The sequence below is a fragment of the Hemicordylus capensis genome, chromosome 2, assembly GCF_027244095.1.
Source record: "Hemicordylus capensis ecotype Gifberg chromosome 2, rHemCap1.1.pri, whole genome shotgun sequence".
Taxonomy (NCBI): domain Eukaryota; kingdom Metazoa; phylum Chordata; class Lepidosauria; order Squamata; family Cordylidae; genus Hemicordylus; species Hemicordylus capensis.
Genome location: NC_069658.1, coordinates 35,756,687 through 35,779,027, shown reverse-complemented (window position 1 = coordinate 35,779,027; position 22,341 = coordinate 35,756,687). Strand labels below are relative to the sequence as shown.

General features: G+C 44.8%; 1 protein-coding gene across 3 annotated transcripts in view; it reads left to right on the top strand.

Moving 5' to 3' along the window:
* Positions 1–22,341, top strand: part of DHX29 (DExH-box helicase 29) — a 67,681-nt gene that overhangs the window by 29,723 nt on the left and 15,617 nt on the right. For all 3 annotated transcript variants that reach the window (XR_008316512.1, XM_053297579.1, XM_053297580.1), the window contains 7 exons: positions 331–474; positions 593–769; positions 1,712–1,852; positions 3,561–3,705; positions 18,901–19,021; positions 20,707–20,791; positions 21,530–21,618. Coding sequence is in view for 2 of the 3 variants with exons in the window: in XM_053297579.1 (XP_053153554.1) it covers positions 331–474; positions 593–769; positions 1,712–1,852; positions 3,561–3,705; positions 18,901–19,021; positions 20,707–20,791; positions 21,530–21,618 (902 nt within the window). In the remaining variant the exon portion in view is untranslated. The remainder of the gene's footprint in view (positions 1–330; positions 475–592; positions 770–1,711; positions 1,853–3,560; positions 3,706–18,900; positions 19,022–20,706; positions 20,792–21,529; positions 21,619–22,341) is intronic.

Here is a 22,341-nt window from a genome sequence, read left to right as displayed (position 1 = left end):
ATCTGTCTTTGGCTCTGCCTCTTAAAAAATTGCTTCTACGGCTCTTAAACTTTTTGAACTGCATAGTGCTGAAGCAGTCTGGGGAGGATGAACTAACTAGGGGCATATTTTCTTGCAATAAATGGGACTATAAGAACAGCCTTGCTGGATGAGGCCCAAGGCCTATCTAGTATACCATCCTGTTTCACATAGTAAATGCTAATTTTGAACTGAATCCATAGAGCTCTGTAGGATCAAGACTTCCCATTCTAATGAAAACATAAAGGCTAATCAGTAACAAGATCAGCATCTATGTACCCTGTGAAGACTAATTTATTTCTTTTTCTTAAGAATTCCTTGTGTGGCTATCAAATCCGTATGGAGTCCCGAACAGGCGAGGCCACTAGATTACTTTATTGTACTACAGGAGTCCTTCTTCGGAAGTTGCAAGAAGATGTTCTTCTTTCTAATGTGTCTCACGTTATAGTAGATGAGGTTAGCAGCATTTTCACTGTTACCGAAGGGAGGCGGGAACTGTGTAACACCACATATTTTATAGAAAATCCTTGTTTCTGCCTCCATCATAACACATTTTTAATGTTGTTTTCTCAAGGTACATGAGAGAAGCGTCCAATCAGACTTCTTGCTAATTATTCTCCGGGAGATCTTGCACAAGCGTTCAGATCTACATCTTATTTTGATGAGTGCCACTGTAGACAGTGAAAAATTCTCCAGCTATTTTACTCACTGTCCCATACTAAGAATTTCAGGAAGAAGTTATCCTGTAGAGGTAACTATGTTATGCATTCATATAGTTGGGCTGCCATTTAAAAACTGCTTCAAGATATCCTTCAGTAATGTCTACGCGTGCAACAAGGAGTTCTGTGATCTTGCCCTTATGGAAATGAAGTCATTCTTTTTTAATCTCTAAAGAAGCTGAAATGATAAATCCTGATGATTTCATTGATTTTTACAAGGCCATGGCTTACATGTCATAGAATATTTGAAGTTCTGGCTAGAATTAGTTATTAATATTAGTTTCATAGATTTCTGAACATCTATTCAACATGAGCTGCAACCAAATCTTTTCTGCTAGGCTGCTGTTCCTTATCCATAGAAGTTTTAGTGCCAATGCACTTCACTGAGGACCATCATGGGGAGACTGCCTAACACTTCTTTCACACAACAATTGCTCTGTGCAGCCCTGGAAGATGCAGAACAGCTCAGGGTATTGTATCCATTGGGTGGAAAGTTTCTAGTCCATTATCAAATGGTCCTGAAGATGCTGTTCCATGATATGGGGGCACACCAATTAGCAAGCCACTCTCCATGTTACAGTTGTGTTGTACAAATGTACAGATATTTGTACACTTCTACGTGCTTTTGTGTGAATGACTGTACTGCATTTACTTTAAAAATGAACCTGTGTACATGCCCCTTTAAGAAGATCTTAAAACATATGGGAGGAAGCTGTCCTTAAGATATCCTGGCTTCAGTCATTTAGGGCTATAAATGTTATTACTATGTACTGTACTTTATATTGAGCTCAGAACCAAACTGGCCATCAGAGCAGCTCCTGGTTCCTCTAGAACAGACATATTGGCTCAAGGCCAGGTTATGTTTGTCATCTTAAGCTTTTTAAGTCCCCAACAGAGCCCAAAAGATTGTTCTCCTTTCCTTACTAGTACTGCAAACTTGTCTTAAAATATTTGGTTATTTTCTACATCTCTAGGTTTTCCATGTTGAAGATGTGATAGAGGAAATTGGTTTTGTTCTGGAGAAAGATTCTGAATATTGTCAAAAATTCTTGGAAGAAGAAGAGGAAATAACCCTAAATGTTACTAACAAAGGAGGAGGAATTACAAAATACCAAGTGAGATCCTTTATTCACAGAAGATCCATTTAGTGAAACTAAGTCAGCTATCTTTTGGAAAAAAATTAAGTTTCCTTTCAGGAATTCAGTATATGAACACCCCAGGTTATGCTTTAGGTCACTTAATAGGTCTTATTTGAGCCATATTGGGAGGAAATTAAGTGTATGTCAAGAACATGTCACCACTTATTACATATGGATTCCACCCTTCTTTGAAAGAACTCCAGGCAGCATGAAGCTTTTAACCTTATAACCTTATCTAGTGAGATGGGTTAGACTAGCTCAGGGCTGCACAACTTTGGCCCTCCAGCAGTTTTTGAACTACTATTCCCATAATCCCCAGCCACAGTGGCCAGTAGTCGGAGATTATGGGAGTTATAGTCCAGCGTCTGAAGGAGGGCTAGCTTAAGGTCACCCACTGAATTTCATAGCTGAGCAGGGATTTGAACCCAAGTTTCCAAGTCTATCCACTAATCCACACTGGCTCTCCTAACTGATCTTGTCAATAATGGTTATTGTGGGCCAATGCTGCTTTGAATTCCATTGTCACTGGAGACTTAACATATTGGTCCTTCTCTGTCTAAGCCAGGGAAGGACCAATAAGGACCACTGTCAACTTTGGCCCTCCTGCAGATGTTGGCCTACACATGGGCATAGCGCCTATTGGACAAGCAGGGACAAATGTCCCTGGGCCCAGAGGGGGTCAGGTGACACCCAAGCAGGCCGCCCCTGCCCTTGCCCTTGCCCTTGCCCTGCCACTTCTTATCTTTGCGTCCCTGCAGCGGTGGGTGTTGTGGCTGGGCCGGGCTTCTCCTCTCTGGCCAGCCAGGGTGCTTCTCTTTCTTGCTGGCTGGCTGAACTATGCGCCTGCGCAGTTCGACTATGGAAGTCGCATGCTGTCCATAGTTGAACTGCACAAGTGTTCATCAACATTGTAAATATTCTTCCATAGGAAATGCAGGATTATCTCCTGCCTTCCCCAAGGCAATCACCAGAGAACAAAGCACAAGCAATTTGGCCTGTTCCTTTAGGAATAGCCAGGTCTTTCAGAGTTCTGAGATTCCTTGTAGCAGGGAATATTTTAATGGAGTTGCTGGCAAAAATGCAGGCCTTAGTTTGGCCCTCTGGGCTCTGAGTTCTGGTCCAAGATGAGTGACCTGGGCTATAATAGTTGGCTAATTAGGAAAAAGTATAGTTTGGGGTACTGTATGCCTTAATATATTAATTTAGTAAAGATGATCCAGCATATAATCCAAGCATATGTTAAGTAGTAGAAGTCTGAGGTAATGAACAATACATTTTTCCATAATATTTTTTATTTCAGTTAGAACTGTATTCAATGTTTTTGTCACAAACCATCCTATGTGGCACAGAGTAGCAGTTAAATTGCATTTTCTTCAGCAATTATTAGCAGGTATCTTTTGGGGGAAAGTTTGGCCCTATCCACCCCCAGCACTATGTTTTTCTATATTTATTTTTCTCACCTGAAGGTACATTATTACTACTTTGTATTTTGTTTTCAGCTATAAAAAGGTTTTGTAAAGGAACATTATTTATTTATTTTACAGGTAATATCTCAATTTTTTCATGCACAACACAGTAATTTTTATGGAGATATTGTGAAAATTAGTAGCATAAATACTTGCTTTGTTTGCCACATTCAGAATTTATATTCCCAGTGGGTTTTTGCATTTTTTATCTTTTTTAGGAAAATATTCCAGTTCAGGCTGCACCTGGTATTGATTTAGGCCCTTACTATCAAAAATTCAGCACTCGAACTCAACAAGCCATCTTCTACATGAATCCCTACAAGATCAACTTTGATCTCATCTTGGAGTTGCTTGCATTCTTAGGTAACAACATTAACAAACCACCTTGTCTGTGACTTTAATAGCTTATTTTTAAAAAAGAAAAGCAACAACCGACAGTGCAATCCTATGCATGTTGGTTCTGAAGTAAGTCCCATTCTGTTGGATTTCTTTCCACATTAACTTGCCAGAGACTCAAGGTTGACTTGTGAGGCCCACCTCTAGAAGAAGTCTGAGTACTGAGACAAGGTCTTCTTGGGGATAGCACAACAACTTTGGAATGCCCTCCTCACTAAAAATGCCCCCTCACCCAGCTCCTCCATTGTCCATTTTTAAACAAAAAGCCATCTGGATCGAGTTCAGTCGACAGCCATAAGAGTGGGTTCTGCGCCTGCGCAGGAAAACCCGCAGTAGCCATGCCTCAGCTTGCCGAGGCATCCAAGCCCCGCCAACACACAGAGCGCGCTGGAAGCGACGTCCCTCAGTTCTTTTCCGACCGCCTTAGCAATAGCAATAGCAATAGCACTTACATTTATATACCACTCTATAGCCGAAGCTCTCTAAGCGGTTTACAATGATTTAGCATATTGCCCCCAACATTCTGGGTACTCATTTTACCGACCTCGGCCTTAGCGTTTGGACCTTGGTCTGCCGCCTCTCTTGTCGAGAAACTCCCTCGTGAGTTTTTGTTTCTTCTTCTTCATTCATTCATTTTTTTTTTTAAAGGACTGATTACTTTGACCCATTTTCGGCTAGCGAGCTACTCTCCTTCTTAACTCGGACTGTGTGACGTGTTACGTCTGGCTTTGACCCCAGAACGGACCTGACCACTTTTTCTTTGCATGATGTCTGAGGAACGGAAGACTTTTAAGAGGTGTGAGGGCTGTAAAGCCAAACTCCCCTCTAAAGACCTGCACAATTTGTGCTTGATTTGTCTGGGGGAGGAACACAATGTCACCTCATGCAAGATTTGCCAGTCGTTTTCCAAACAGACTTGGAAAAACCGGGCACTTCGCCTCAGAGCGGCGATTTATGATGAAATGCTAAGCCCATCGACGCCGGGCACACCTCGCCCTTTCCCATTGACGTCGAAAACATCACTGACGAAACTGTCGGGAAAGGGCTCCTCAGCTTCAAGCCACGCCTCGGTATCAACGCGAGCACACGGCTCGTCTTTGACCCCTCGCAATTTGAATCCTTTGACATTGACATCGACACTGTCACAAGTGCGCGGATCGCCTTTGGCTTCCCATAAGTCGAAGCCATCGACTTCGACGCCTACAACATCGTGGTCCGCACAATGTATCTCATCATCTACCAAAAGTGAGCCTGAGGGTGGTGCGCAGCATGGACATTCAGTGTTGACAAAACAACAGGCTTCACTGACTCCCTCGACACCGGGTCATAAGCGCCAATGCCTCATTGATTTAACTCGGGACCGAACTCCTTCACCAGCAGAAACACAGGGATAGGCTCCAGTACCTTCTCCGACCTCGATGCTCAATGTCGAGATGACTTTTCCAGGCGCCGTATCGAAACAACCCCTGCATTCATGGCCGATCAGCATCCCAGGACCATTGACGTCAAAGATGCATTCCTTATCCCCAGCATCAACGCTGGTCACGTCTTTTCCACCGACGCCGAAAGTGCTTCAAACCACCGTTGCCTTCTGCTCTGCACACACCAGTAGTCACGGCATCGAGGCAGGTGACACCGCATCGTCAGTCCCCGCTGCCTACCTTTGATGTCGATCTCGATGCTGATGACAACGATGTAGGTCTCCCTGCGGCCACCTTGCACACGCTGCTCTCTTTGCTTGATTCCTCTGATAGCACACCTTCGACCTCAACGTTTCAAGGTTTTCCTGCTTCAGACATTGATCCTCCAGTGCAGCCGCAGTCTACTCTCACCGCAGCACAGTTGCACACTCCACTGCCATGGCACACTTGCGGTTACCTCCATTCTCCTCCACGTGTACCGGGTTCGGGTCCGGCGGTTACCACCACTTCCCCGGTCAGCGACACTGTCAGCCCGTGGAGACCTTCTACACTGCTGCCACCAGCGAGACAGGTGACGCAAATATCCGCTCAACCGCGTCCGATCCAGGTACCCACCTATGCATCCGCAGTGACCCAGACCTCTTCACTGTCTGTGGTACACCAGTTCGCCCAAACCAAGCCGCCATTGATGTGGTCAGTATCGACACAGACTGCATCCCTCGATGCTGCCCCAGTTATGACTGTGGAGACACAAACTGTAGTGCCATCATCTCCTGTACATTCGTCGGAACATTATGGCTCTTCCAATTTTGAATCGGATCCAGACGGTGAGGACACCCCTGTAGAGCCCCCTGCAGATGTGGCCCCCACTGTATACGTCTCCCACAATGAGGAGCTCAAAGCTTACCATAAACATGTCCGAACCATAGTGGAGGCCTTGGGCCTTGACCTCCGCTCTGATTTAGCGACCTTCGACGATCCCGTCTACAATTTCATGCTTCGGTCACAATCTACTCCTGTAGCCCTTCTGATGCTTCCTGTCATCACGCGAGCAGCGAAATGCACCTGGGAAGTGCTTCATATCTCCACTTCAACCTCCAAGAGACTTGAGAGCCTCTACCGGGTGATGGAGAAGGATAACACCTATCTGTTGAAGCACCCAGTGCCAAACTCCCTAGTGATTGACTGCGCCACCGTTTTGAAATCAGGGAAATGTCAAACCATGCCACCAGAGAAAGAAGGCCACAAATTGGATGTACTAGGGAGAAAATTCTATGCACCTGCTTGCTTGTCGATAAAAGTAGCTAACTACGCAGCGTGCACTGCAAAGTACACCCATTCCTTGTGGGACAACCTTTTACCGGATTTGGACTCCCTGTCCCCAGAGGAATTCAAAGTGAAGTTCCAAAAGACTTTAGAGGCCACCGGTGACCTCACCAGGTGCCAGCTAAGCATAGCCAAACATCTCGCGGAGAGTGAATCGCGAGCAATGGCGGCTGCCATCACTCTTCGCAGGCACGCCTGGCTGCGTTCTACATCTTTGCAAGTTGACATGAGAGATAAGATTTAAGGCCTGCCCTTCAATGGTTCGAGGCTGTTCAGTGAGTCAACCGATTCTACGATGGAACAGCTCAAAAAGTCTAAGTTTACAGCAAAGACTTTTACGACGCAGCCCTCATCGTCCACGTATTCATCTAGATAGCGTCAGACCTTCAGGCACCGCCCCTCGTTCCGTGCCCAGGAAAGGAAAGATTATAGAAAGTCCTGCCAGCCGTTCTAGAGGCGGACTTACCAAAACAAATTCAAATCCAGCCAGTCCCAGCGTCCCAAGACTTCGGAGAACCAGAAGCGTCTTTTAAGACTCAGTCCGCCCATCGTCACCTCTCCTCTACCTGTTCCCACCAGTGGGGGTCCCCTTACATCAATCGCAGCTGACCATTGAGCTGTCTCGCCATGCCCCTGCATGGCACCACATAACATCAGGCCGCTGGGTCTTGATCATATCTTCGGGATATGCCATTGAATTCAAGACGGTGCCATGTTTCACGAGAATGAGGTTCACTCCTTCATCACCGACCCTCCTAGAAGAGGTGAAGGAACTCTTGGAGAAGGGGGCAATAGCCCCGGTGCAGTGGGAGGACAGACGGGATGGGTTCTATTCCCGCTACTTTCAAATTCCAAAGCGGGATGGGGGCATCCGCCCCATCATGGACTTTCGCCAACTGAACAAATTCATTCGCGTCAAAAAGTTCAGGATGATGGCGTTGCAACAAATACTTCCGCTCCTTCAAGTGGAGCGTTGGTTGACAACGCTGGATCTCAAGGACGCGTATTTTCATGTCAATATATCTCCACACCATCGAAAGTTTTTACATTTCACGGCCGGCCACCAAGTGTTCCAATACAATGTATTGCCCTTCGGCCTGTCCACTGCGCCAAGGGTCTTCACAAAATGTATGGCCGCAGTGATTGCTTACCTCAGGACTCAAGGGGTCACAATTTACTCCTATTTGGATGATTGGCTGTTAACATCAAAGGACAGAAGCATGTTACTTTCTCAGATCCACTTTTTACTGTCGGTCCTCCACGACCTGGGCATCCAGGTGAGTTGGGAAAAGTCCCACCTTGAACTGATGCAGATAGCCTCCTACATAGGTGCAATACTGGACACCGTAAACCAAAGGGCATACTTACCGGAAGAAAGATACCTGGGTATACGCAATCTAGTGACTTCCTTCCAGCAACAGCCGATACAGCCAGCACAATCGATCCAATGCTTGTTGGGCCTCATGGCCTCATGCAATACTGTGATCCACTACACCTGCCTGAAAATGCGCAAATTGCAACTATGGTTTCTCTCGGTCTTCCATCCAGAGAGACACAGCCAGAGGAAACGACTGGACATACCGTCGCAAGTCCTACGGTCTCTCTCTTGGTGGGCAACCCGCAGGAACCTCTTGGAGGGGGTTCCCTTCCAGCCTCCAGTACCAACGATATGGCTGACAATGGATGCCTCCCTGCTAGGTTGGGGGGTGCATTGCGAGGGCCACCGGACCCAAGGGAGATGGACCTTAAGCCAAACGCACCTCCATATAAACTTTTTGGAGTTGCTAGCAGTGTTTCATGCTTTGCGAGCCTTCTTACCAATTGTGGAAGGTGCGTATGTTCAGATCCAGCTGGACAACACAACGGCACTGGCGTATATAAACCGCCAGGGCGGGACAGTATCTCGGAGCTTGTGTGCGCTGGGTGTTCAGTTGTGGCACTGGTGCATCCGACACAGGATCTACCCAATGGCAGTTCATATCAAGGGTCAGGACAACGTCTTAGCGGATGATCTGAGTTGCGTCTTCCCCCTGGAGGACCACCATGAATGGGAGCTCAACTCCAGATATCTCTACCCTCTCTTTTTTCGATGGCTGCGACCAACAATAGATCTCTTTGCAACCTCAAAAAATGCGAAATGTGTCCGCTTCTTCTCCAGGGCAGGTCACGACCCCAAGTCGTTAGGGGATGCTTTCCAGCTGGACTGGACGAGGGAGACACCATACATGTTCCCCACCGCAACCGATCGTAGCGAGAGTCGTGGCTCGCCTCATGTCACACCCAGTAGCCTGCATTCTGGTGACTCCGTGGTGGCCAAGACAGTCTTGGTTTCCACAGGTACGCAGACTGTCTGGAAACCAATATCACCAATTTCCAATGAGACTGGACATTCTCTCCAGGGATGAGGGCTATGTCCTTCACCCGGATGTGCAGACACTCCGTCTGACAGCCTGGCGAATAGGCTTCTGAACAACATCCTATTGAACCAAAGGAAAGCTTCTACTAGACGAAATTACTCCAAGAAATGGACATGCTTCAAACATTAAGCAAAATCCCGAGGTTTTCTACCTAGGTGGGCTTCAGTCAGACAAGTGCTTCTCTATCTATCCACCCTGAAGTCTCAAGGCTTAGCTAATGTTTCTCTGAGAGTTCATCTAGCGGCCCTTTCATCCAAACACCCAGGCTGTGATGGCAAGATGCTTTTCAACCGTCCACTGAGTAAGGCCTTCTTAAAGGGCCTCTCCAACGCCTACTCTCCTGTGAAAGCACCAGTAGAACCATGGAGCTTGTCCTTGGTACTCTCGTCACTTACGCAGAAGCCCTTTGAGTCCATGGCCACGGCCCCCTTGAAGTTGGTTTCCCTGAAAACAGCATTCCTCATCGCGATCACAATGGCACGTCGAGTCAGCGAGCTCACGGATTTGAGGGTTGATTCCCTGTTTACAACCTTTCATGAGGATAAGGTCCGCATGCGTCTAGACTCATATTTTCTACCAAAAGTTGTTTCTGACTTTCACCTAAATCAGGACATAATTTTACCTACCTTTTTCCGGAATCTACAGTTGGTTCTGGATCGCTCCATGCACTCATTGGATGTTCACAGGGCCCTCTTGTTCTATGTGGCCAGGACAAAGGACTTTCGCTCCACTACGCGCCTCTTCGTCTCTTATAAAGGGCCTACCAACGGTTTGTGCATTTCAAGGCAGCGCCTGTCCAGGTGGCTGGTTGACCTGATCTTGCTCACCTACAAGCTGCAACGTAAAACGCCGGTAGCCATCAAAGCCCACTCTACTCGAGCCTATGCTTCAGCAGCGCACATGTCAGGAGTTAGTTTCCTGGATATCTGCAAAACAGCTACTTGGTCTTCCAATCTCCCCTTCGTCAAGCACTACGCCATAGACGTGTGCTCTGCTGCAGAGGCTAGCTTCGGGAGAAGCATCCTTAAACAGGAGTTGCAGTAGCACTACTGCACCCTCCTCCATAGGGAGCTTGCTAAACACCCACTCTTATGGCTGTCGACGGATCTTGATCCAGATAAACAGGTTGCTTACCTGTAACTGATGATCTGGTAGAGATTCATCGACATCCATAAGACCCTCCCGACCTCCTCCTCTGCAGTAGTGTTGCTTGGCTATGGGCGTATTGGGCAGCTGCTGCTGCTTTTCATCAGTCTGCTTATCAAGCCTGAACTCACCTGTCTATACGACGGTCGTCCTCCATCGGTCGTCCAAGAACTGAGGGACGTCGTGTCCAGCCCGCTCTTAAATAGCACGCTCTGCGTGTGGGCGGGGTTTGGACACCTCGGCAAGCTGAGGCATGGCTACCACAGGTTTTCCTGCGCAGGTGCAGAATCCACTCTTATGGATGTCGATAGATCTCTACCAGATCATCAGTTGTAGGTAAGCAACCTGTTTTTCTCTTCTGCAAGACGTTTTAAATTGTGTTTACTAGCTAAATTATACTTTGTTCTTATTAGATCTGGATCGTGATCCGTCGCAGCCATAAGAATGAGTTCTGCACCTGCACAGGACCATTCGGGCAGAATTGACTAGCTCCTCAAAGCACGTAGCCCCACCCCCTGCATGTGGTGCACTTGCTTAGTTTGGGCAGACTAGCGTTTTCTCCTCAGTACCTTTCTGACCACCACTGTGTTGGCACCCTGGGCCTCTAGTTCCTTGGAATGATTTTTTTCTGTAATTTGAGAGAAAATTGATTATTTGACCTTAGGCACTTTGACCTCGGACCAGACCTGATTATTCTTACTCTTTGTGATTCCAACTTATCTAACAAACTAAAGGACTTCTCAGCTAACAGCTTCAGACTGTGTTATTAACCTACTACTCGGAAGTCGCTTGAGTATTAGCTTTATTTCCTTGCTATTATGGAAAAGAAGAAAACTTTCAAGCATTGTGTCTATTGTAACTCTAAACTTTCCTCAGTGGACAACTATGATCTCTGTTAATTATGTCTCGGTGAAGGCCACAACACTTCTAGTTGTAAAATTTGCCTCACCTTTTCCCAACAAACAAGAAAAAACAGAGCCCTTCATTTGTTGGCCATTTTATACGATGATGCCTTGCACCCCGGGATGCCGATGCCAGGATCCCCAGCAGACACTTCCGTACCCTCGACATCAGGTAAGGTATCAAAGCCGATATTGGGATCGATGTTGAAGTCGATGTCAGGATCTGCCAAAATGCAATCTACACTCTTTACGGAACTCACCTCAACGTCCACGTCTACAACTTTTGAGACTCCAAAGCTGCCTTCTGTTTGATTCACCGAACGCGGCATAAGTCCCGACATCGGCCAGCCGATGTCAGAGAGACACTCTCCAAGAAGCACCATGACAAGGGCACCAAGACTGATTGTGATCAATCCTCTACCCCTTCATGGGCAACTCCTTCACCAACAGCTCTGCATTCGGTCTCAAGCACTCCCCAGTCTTGTCCAACCACATCGGTTGTTGTGATGCCCGATTTCCCCCTCATTGGTAGCTCGCCTTCCAGCCCAGACACCAACGCTCTCAACATCGACTACCATATCAGCCGCTCGAGGCCATGAACACTCTGTCTCCTGCTGTGACTCCAGCACAAACACCATCTCCAGCAGTTGTCTGTGCCCAGCATCTTCGGGCTACAACTTCTCAAGTTTCTTTCAAGATGGAAGTTGACGGTACTGAACTTGACTTAGGACTAGGGACTGCACAATGTCTGCTATACATACTGGACTCCTCTCAGAGTACTCACGTTGGCCTCGACTTTCTACAGATTCTTAAGTCAAGGTCTCGACATTGACAAGGAAGGCACGACTTTCTCAATACCGAGATCCCTGGGAACGTCGCCGTCTGAGTTGACTTTCCACCAACTTGACGCCTTTAGCCTTTCAACCTTTTCAAATGCAAACTTGTCCACATCCCTGGAAAGTACCTACTGACTATGTGTCCACTCAAGGCTTAACTCGAGCATTGGGTGGAGGTGATGCCTCGCAGGCTGAGCGTATTCCCTCAAGGCTTTCCTCATACTATCAAGAATATAGGCTCTGGAAAACCCGCCAGTCCTCAGTGTCGATGGTTCCCATTGCTACACAGATGATTCCTCCACCGGAGTTGCCTAAACCTGTCAGTCTCGATGTCGGCCCAAGTCACGCCTCTACCTATTCCAACCTCGATGGATATTTCAGTGTGGATGCAGGTCACTCCGAGAACAGAAGAGGATTCCTCGATGCCTAGGTGTCCTGTTATTCTGACATGTATGGCAACACAAACTGTTGATGTGCCAAGACTACGTCCTCAAAAATCTCAGCCTACACAAATGATGATGCTTACCACCTCTGCTACGACGCAGACAGCCCCTAAAAACAAGGACTCATTCCCTTTGGGACCCTGTACTGTCATCTTGACAGATGATTGAGTCTGATTAAACTTTCAGCGAAACATCCTCTTCAGAGCATCCCGATGACCCCCACTATTAAGGTGGTGCCAGGCGACAACGTGTCTCCGAATGAGGAGATGCATTCCTATCACAAACAAATTTCGGAGATGGTTTCTGCTCTAGGTCTGCAGTTTAAAAAGCAAACTCAAGATGTGGACGACCCTGTCTACAAGTTCTTTGCTTTAGTGGCTCCAACTCAGCCAGTACACTTGCCAGTTCTGCCAGTAATTTCCACAGCTGCAAAGTCTGCATGGGCAACCTCTGCTCTGACCTCCAAACGTTTAGAAAATTTATGCAGAATCCAAGAAGACGATAATGACTTTCTGCTGAAACACCCTTCCCCCAACTCTGTTGTGGTGGACTGTGCTTTGTCATCCAAAACCGACAGGTGTCATACAATGCGAGGAGATAAAGAGGATCGAAGATTGGGCACTTTGGGTTGGAAGATCTACCCTACCTCATGCCTGAGAATTAAAATTGCAAACTACACTGCCTGTTTTGCTCAATATACGCACTTCCTTTAAATGAGCTACATCAGGAGCAAAACAATATTTCCCCAGAGGAATTTCTAGCTAAATTTAATGATGTCTATTCCAGGGTTACCCTCCTGACCATACAAGAACTCAGCAGTGCCAAGCACCTGGCAGAAACTGGTTCCCACAAAATGACTACTGCCGTCATGTTACACAGACCTGCTTGGCTCCGTTCCATTGCACTTCAACCAGATATGAAGGATCAGGTGGAAAACCAACCCTTTGATGGAAAGGGTCCCTGCTGTAAATCCACAGATACCATCATGGAATCCTTCAAGAAGTCCCAAGTTTACAGCAAGGACCTTTTCAACCTCTTTGCATCTTAATGTTCCCAAATACTGCCAGTTCGGCAGGAGGCAGTATGCGTACAAACAGACAAGAGAATTTCAAAAATAGTACCAGTGTTTTAATAGGAAGCCCTATAACCAGAGGATGAGAAACACCCCAAACTCTTGCCCCAAAGCCACCAACACTGGCAAGCAGCATCTTTGATTATCAAGACAGTCCACTGAATGCCATAGTTCAAGAGTCTACCATCGACTCCGCTGCTAACTTCCATTATAGCCGCCTACAGCATCAGGCTGGCAAGTCATGCTGAAGCATGGCACAACATAACATCAGACCGCTGGGTAGTACATATAGTTCAGATTGGCTATGAGATAGAATTCTTGTCCCGGCCATCCTTCAGCGGCATCAAATATACCCCAGCTTCCCCTCTTCTGATGGAAGAAGTTCAGTCTCTCTTGGACAAAGGGGTGATATCGCCTGTTTGATGGACAGAGTCTTGGCTAAAATCTTGCAGGTAGGTGCAAAGCATATATTGATTGCTCCGTGGTGGCCCTGGCAGCCATGGTTTCAACAGGCACTCAGACTATCGAGGGTCGCCACAGGAGTCTGCCTCAACATGAAGATCTTCTGACTCAAGAGGGTGGTGGGCTCCATCATCCCGACCTCAGGACTCTCAACCTAACTGCCTGGAGGATAGGCTTTTAAATTATATACTCCTTAACTAACGCAAAGTGTCCACGCGAGCCAATTACAATAGCAAGTAGAAGAGATTTTGACTATATGCACAGAGACACAGTTTCCATCCGTACTCCGCCACTTCTCACCAAGTGCTTCTGTACCTTACAGCTTCAAAACAACAAAAGTTGGCCAATGTTTCTATCAGAGGTTCCTCTGGCTGCGATATCTGCTCGACATCCCGGATGGGATGGGATGGGAAGGGAAGACGGTCTTCTTGCATCAAGACTCAAAAAGATTCTTAAGAGGTCTCAACAACCTCTACCCACCTATTAGAAGACCCACTGAACAGTCCCTCGTCTTGTCTGCTCTGACAGAACCTCCCTTTGAACCCATGGCAATGGCTCTTCCTAAACTTGTAGCACTAAAGACAGCCTGGCCATAACGTCAGCTCAGAGGGTCAATTAAATGCTCTCTATATTGACGTTCCTTACACCAAATTTCATGAGGACAAGGTGGTACTTCTTCTAGACCCTGAGTTTAGACCTAAAATAGTTACTGACTTTCACATCAACAGTGACATTGTATTACCCACCCTTTTTCACAGTGACAGCTCTAGAGCATTCCTTGCACTCTCTAAATGTGAGATGGACAGTCCTCTTCTTCTTGAAATTGACCAAGCCCTATAGAAAGACAAAACGCCTCTTTGTAGGTTACAAGGGCAAGGTGAAAGGTTGCCAGACTTCCAGACAAAGGCTATCCCATTGGATTGTTGAACTAATTTTCCTGGCCTACAAACATCAAAAAATGGAGCTCCCTAGGACTATACGGGTCCACTCGACCAGGGCTTATGCTACCTCTGTGGCCCATATGGCCGGCATCAAGCTCAGGGACATCTGCACCACAGCAACTTGGTCCTCTGAGCATACTTTCTTCAAGCATTACCCCTTTGACCTTCGCAATGCAGTTCAGACCAATTTTGGGAGGGGTGTGCTCAAGCGTATTACCATAGCATACTTCACCCATCTCCAGACTGGCAGCTTGTTAGTGACCGATTCTTATGGCTGCAACGGATCATGATCCAGATAAACAGATTGTTTACCAGTAACCAATGATCTGGTAGTGATCCGTTGCCTTCATAAGACCCCACTGGCCCCACTGCAGTATGAGAGTGACAACTTGTATGTTTATTAAACATGCACTACTACTTACCTTTATTGGACTGTGGACTGGTTCCATACAATGATTGCATCCAAAAGTCAGTCCTTCAGGAACTGAGGAGAAAACACTAGCCCACCCAAACCAAGCAAGTGCAACGCCTAAGCGCTTCAAGGAGCTAGTCAATTCTGCCGAATGATCCCGCACAGGTGCAGAACCCATTCTTATGACTGCAACGAATCACAAACAGATCATTGGTTACAGGGAAGCAACCTGTTTTTTCTGCTTGCTTCTTTTCTCTTTTGCTTTTAATGTAGTTTTATTGTTTGTATGATACAAAATGCATTGGTTTTATGTGTTTGTACTTCTGGTCTCTCTAGTCTATAATTTAGAGGAAAGGTGGGTTATGAATCTTAGAGTAAATAAATAAAATGGGTGATGTCCCACAGCATAGGGTGGGTGGTGTAGACTCACCAGCGCCACTGCAAAGCTCTAAAATGCCTAAAGATGCTGCTATGCAAGAGGGCCATACTGGCACTACTGACTCATGTGTGATCACCACAAGATCCTGCACAGTAGCTCCCACAGAAGGATTTTCAAGCTCCCCGTGCTTTGTTGCCCCAACCTTTGCGTGCTAAGCACGCTTAGTATCTTCAGCGGCAGAGCACCCTTTTGCTTCTCAACCACCATTGCATGCGCTTTCCTCAGGATTCACTCCTCAGATGTGCTTTGTTCCTGAAAGGAAAAGATTCATGTTTTGAATTCTTGGTTTTTCAACTATGGTTCACTTCATCTCTACTCTTTGCCTTATGAGTTGGATTTGTTTTCTCAGTATTTGTACTGAGAGATGCTAAAAAAAAGTTTAAGAGATGTTCTTTGTGCCCGGATGCTTCCCTCATGTGACAAACACGATCTCTGCCTTCTTTGCCTTGGAAAGGACCGTATTGTCCGAACCTGTATTATGCCCTCTGACCCCAATGCTGCGGTGCCCGTTAACATCGACAATCAAAGTTGTAGTCTGTATTGGCAACTTCCCCGGCTAAGACCTCGAAAGAGACTTGTTTAAAGCCTCATGTCTCCAAAGACAGACATCGTAGACACCATGATGACAACTGTCCATCCCACGCTAAATATTGGACAACTTTGTTGACATCAACCCCAATGTTCAGTGCTGAAGTCCCTCCATAGAGCAACACCAATGGTCCCGAAGGAGTAGTGTCCAATTCTGCCGACACCGGTTCAGCCACCACCTCCGGTTTCAACATCATCAATGCCACATGAGGTTCGAACTCAGTCATGTTCTATGGTTCAGATTCTGCCTCCAATCTAATCTTGGTCCTCTTCCTCCTCTCCCTCCTCTCCAGACATCATAGAGACTGGCTCTACCTCCCACCCCCCACCATCGTTACTGACATTAACGCCTACAACAACTTCAGTGTCTACCATACCAGTTGCTTTCTCTGAGGAGAAAACCTCAACACCATCAATATTGACTCCGATACTGACCAAGCCCATGTCTGAATTAGGAAGGCAACCATTTGCTTCCTCATATATCTCTGTCATCTTATTTCAGCATCAACTTTCCTTCCACACCATTGATGTCTAAGGAATTCCCTATCCTGTAGGACATTGACTGTCCTGGGGTACATAGGAGCAGCCCTGCTGGATCAGACCCAAGGCCCAGCCAGTCCAACATTCTGTTTCACACAGTGGCCCACCAGATGCCTCTGAGAAGCCCACAGGCAAGAGGTGAGGGCATGCCCTCTCTTGCTCCCCTACAGCTGGTATTGAGAGGCATCTTTCCCCTGAGGCTGGAGGTGGCCTATAGCCACCAGACTAGTAGCCATTGATAGAGCTGTCATCCATGAATTTGTCTAAGCCCCCTTTCAAGCCTTTCAAGCTAGTGGCCTTCACCACTTCACATGGCAGAGAATTCCATGGAATTCTATATGAATTCTCTAGAATTCATAGTGAAAAAGTAGTTCCATTTGTTAGTCCTAAAATTCCCGCTCTTTAGTTTCATGGGATGACCCCTGGTTCTAGTGTTGTGAGAGAGGGAGTAAAATTTATCTCTCTCCACTCTACTTCATGCATAATTTTTATACACTTCTATCATGTCTCCCCATAGTTACCTCTTTTCTAGGCTAAAAAGCCACAGATGTTGTAGCCTTAAGGAAGGTGCTTCCAGGCCCCTGATAATTTTGGATGCCCTCTTCTGCACCTTTCCCAGTTCTACAATGTCCTCCTTGAGATACTATGACCAGAACTGCACGCAGTACTCCAAATTTGGCTGCACCATAGATTTGTATATGGGCATTATATTAGCATTGTTATTTTCTATCCTCTTAATGATCTTTAGCATCTTTTGTACTGCCTTGAGAATTAATCAGTCAGTCAATCATCTTCATTACAGTCCAAGACCAGCATAAGATAGAACAGTAGAACATGATTCAAAATAATAAAAACAAATTATGGAACCATAAAACTATATTACTTTAAAATTACTACTCTAATAGTATAAAGCTGTATTATAATACTATAAAGCTGCTATCCTTAGAAAGAGCTGTATTAAAAAATTATGAACCTATGTAATGTGAAATATATAAAATGCAAAAAGTGGTGACTGAAATGGGGTATATAAAATAAAGCATCTAAATAGGGACACTAAAAAAGATAAAATAATCAGTGGTTTAAAACTATGCAGAGCTGATGCAGGGAATGGCCTGGCAGTCACAACCCAGCAGATCCTACACACTGCCACACAGAACTTGGCAGTGTTATTCGTGAAGGCCGGGTCTTCATCCGAAAGCAGCAACCGTGTATAAGCTTTGAGAGTTGATTCACGAAATTCTACCCCAATAAGGTGGTTATGAGAACAAACCCTTCCTTGTACCTTAGGTAGTTTCCGACTTCCATGTCAACTAGGATATTATGCTTCCTTTTTCATGAATCCTACCACTCCTTTGGAGCACTTTCACCACTCTTTAGATGTCTGTAGAGCACTCTTCTTCTATATAGACAGAACTAAAGACTTTAGAAAGTTCCGTGGACTCTTTGTTACCTGTAAGGGCCAACCAGTCTCTAGACAGAGGCTTTCTAACTGGGTTGTCCAACTTATTTTTACTTGTTACAAGAAACAAGGCATATAATCTCCAAACATATTGAAAGCTCCCTCTGCCAGAGCCATGGCTACCTCTGCTGCTCACTTGTTAGGAATAAATTTTACTGATATCTGCAAGGCTGTGCAGATGTCTACTTGGTCTTCCACCTTGCCTTTTGTCAAACATTATTTTGTCATACATGATTCCAAACATTATTTTGTCAGACATCCGAGCTGCAGCTGAGACCAACTTTGGGCGAGCTGTGCTACAAAAGGTTCTTTAAGAAACATCCTCCAGCCATCCTCCTCCTATGGGGAGCTTGTTAATCACCCATGTTGTGAAGGATACCGGATCACCACAAAGATAAACAGGTTGCATACCTGTAACAAGTGAGCTTTTGGTGATCCAGTATCATTCACAACACCTGTCCAACCTCCCCACTTATTGGATGTTTTTGCTTAATGTACTTACCTCATCATTCAACTGAAGGTTCTATCTTCACACTGGTTGGCCAGGAACTGAGCAAAAGGGTGCTTTCCCACCAAAGATACCAAATGTGATTGGCGCGCAAAGGTGGAGCTACAGAGCACCTCGGGGAGCTTGAAAATCCAGGCACATAACCCCTATTGTGAATGATATCAGATCTCCAAAATATCACCTGTTACAGGTAAGCAACCTGTGTTTATATTCTTTTTGTAAAGTGCTTCCTATTTGTGTACCCTTGCAGATAGAAGTCCCCAGTTCAAAAATGTGGAAGGAGCTGTCTTGATTTTTCTACCAGGCCTTGCTCACATCCAACAGTTATATGACCTCATTTCAACAGACAGAAGATTTAATCTAAGGGAGAGGTAATGAGAATTCTTGAAATACAAATTATAGATTAATCTGAGAGAGGTATGCTGTGTTTGAGAGAGATTTCTTTTCAAAGGATTAGGAAAGACAGAAAATTATTCAGGTGAAAATCTGAGTTGTAATTGTTTAATGCACAAACTGTGTTTTTCCTCATTTTTTGTTGATTGCATCTTTAATATTTTTTTCTCTCTCTCTCTCTGTGCATAAACTATTTACATTACATGTTTTTATTTCATAGATTTACACAAAAATACTGCCTGCCTCAAAGTGTTCTCAAGCTTGGGTCCCCAGATGTTCTACTACAACTCCCATCATCCCTAGTTACATTGGGCAGAGGCCAGTGTCATTTGGTATGATGAGAGTTGTAGTCCAACAACATCTGCAAACCCAAGCTTGAGAACCATTGATCTACCTATATACCTTTGCTATTTAAGACAGGGGCATACTATATGCCTGGGATTAACTTACTCACTGACAGGACACTTAACAGAAAATGCATCCCAGAAAATGGAAGCAACAGAAAGTGCTTCCACCACACCCAGAGAGCTGATATTTGGTACATATGCAGTCAAAAAACAACAAAGAATTGTGTGTTACCTTTAGCCCCAATAGATTGGTTGTGGCCTAAGGCATAAGCTTGAAAAGAGGACTCTTGTTCATGAAGCTTTTACCACTATGATAAATCTGTTTTAGTTTTTGAGGTGACAAAAACTAACTTCTTTTTGGTTGGTTAGTTTTTGGTTGTTTGCTACAACAGACTAACATGGCTACCTCTCTGGAATTTGATGCAATCCAAGACTCCCAAATTACTGGGAAGGTCTGGGAAGTGAGACATTTTTACCCTTCTTCACTGAAACTTGGACAAGGGCCTGACCTCCAGCATGGAACAAGCTGAGGCATCGATATCTTGGAACATAGGAAACTGCCATATACTGAGTCAGACCATTGGTCCTTCTAGCTCAGTATTGTCTATATATAGACTGGCAGTGGCTTCTCCAAGGTTGAAGACAGGAATCTCTCTCAGCCCCATCTTGGAGATGCCAGGGAGGGAACTTGGAACCTAGATGCTCTTCCAGAGTGGCTGCATCCCCTCAGGGGAATATCTTACAGTGCTCACACTTCTAGTCTCTATGAGTTTCTCTATGAGAAACCATAGCCCATTGGTTGAACACATCTTTTGCATGCAGAAGGTTCCAGTTAATCTTTGGCATCTACAGTTAAAAATATATATATTTTGGGTAGCAGGGCTGAGAGAGATGCCTTCCTGAAATGCTTGAGTTACTTCGTAAGCCAATAATACTGGAGGAGATGAGCCAATACTCTGACTTGGTATAATGCAGCTTCATATGTTCTGGTTGTGGGAGGGGGGATTTGCAGGTGCATCAAGAAAGATGTGTCTGAAAATATGGCAAGTGGCAAATGCATGGGATATTGCCTTTCTTAACAATTCACTGGTGGAGGAGGGAGTATTTTTAGCATCATATTCTCAATTGTATAATGCTAACTGTACTTACTAGTATATAATATTTGCTTCTAGCAATAAGATAGGTTAGAAGTCCAAATTAAATTTAATGTAATGTGCACTGTTTTTAATATGCCTATACAGAAAAAGTAATCTCACAGATAAATACAAAATGAGTCATTTATGTTTTCTACCCTGTGTATTTATTGTTCCTTTCAGACACCAGTTAATAGCCCTGCATTCTGTTCTGTCCACTCAAGACCAAGCAGCAGCATTTACACTGCCCCCTTTTGGTGTTAGAAAGGTAGGATTTATTTCTCTCTATATTATGATGTCTGAACTTAGCCTTTTTCATTAATGTCTCCTCTTGCCTTTTATTGCTTCACTTGTGGCTTCACAAATTTAAAGATTTGTTTTTCAGATACCTTACAACATGTTGTGGCTGAATTTGCATATACATCTCAAATGTCCATGATATATGTTTCCATTTAAATAAAATAAACATTTTTCTATTGCAAGTTTGGAAAGCCTCAAATTCTTGCCAGGTGTCACTACTTAAATTCTCCATAAATGCCAACATGTGCCTGATACTTTTTAGACACACCTGTGCTGAACACCAAATTAACAGAACAATTGTGTGAAGCCACTGGGAGAATTCTTTTGCTCTTGTTGCAGAAGAAGCAACTCCTTCAGGTTGCTGTGGCCTGACAGTAGGTAGGCATTGAGTCCAAAATGCTCTTAGTTGCTGTATTGGACTGGCTCACTTTTTAACACTGATTTTGTGGTGGTATTTTCTTATTGATTTATTATACATGCTGTTAACCCCCTTGAATTTCTCTAATGCGACAGAAAGGCAGGATATTTTCTTTTAATAAATACATTAAAACCAGAAGAGATTGTGAATGTGGAATGTGCAGTCAGCATAATTAGGACAGAGTGGATTCAGAGCACAGTGTTCTTACTAAGTCATAATTTTCATATCTGTGAATGAGGTATCTGCAAAAATATTTGCATTAAGAAGTATTTTTTGTTGCTTTTATAGATCGTTTTGGCCACCAATATTGCTGAGACAGGTATTACTATACCTGATGTTGTTTTTGTGATTGATACTGGAAGAACAAAAGAAAACAGGTAATATTCAGTTACAGTGTATTATGTATATTTGAGGAGAAGATCACTGAAAGTGGTTTTGCAATGGACAGGTTCAGATGATGCTCAAGACGCATATCCAGTGCATGTTTGCATGTTTCTGTTCTTCATTGCAAAATTCTCTCCTCCCCCTTCCCCCACCAAATGTTGAATGTTCTCTTATTTTGGTAAGCAAATAATATTTGATTTTGGTAAGCAAATAATATTTAAAGGGGTGTTGAAAGACATAGAACAATCAGGAGGGCCATGGGTTTCCAGAGAGACAAAGGTTAGGAAGGGCTGATTTTGGTGAAAAAGTCCCTAATCTGGTCCTCTAATTTTATAGCAGAAACTACCTCCAAATTGTCAAGTTTTTTGTTTTTTGTTCTGGAAACTTTATTTATGTATTTATTTCCTTTATATGGCACTCATGCAAAAATGTCTCAGGGAGATTCACAGTCAGTAATTATTAACATGTATTAAAAACAAAGATTTACAGGGTTATGGACAAGTTTCCTATATTAGAGGGCTGTATTAGTCAGCTAATAGCTATCAGATTCCCTGGGGTAGGGGTTCCCTATACCACAACACCTTGTTTGCAAGATGACAAGGTTCCAAACTACTTCACCCAGCAATAGGTGGCCACCTGGGTGGTGGGCAGTATTCCCTCTAATTTTTTCTAATCTGTGCACAGAATGTGTTTTGTTCTGGGTGGCAGTATCAAGG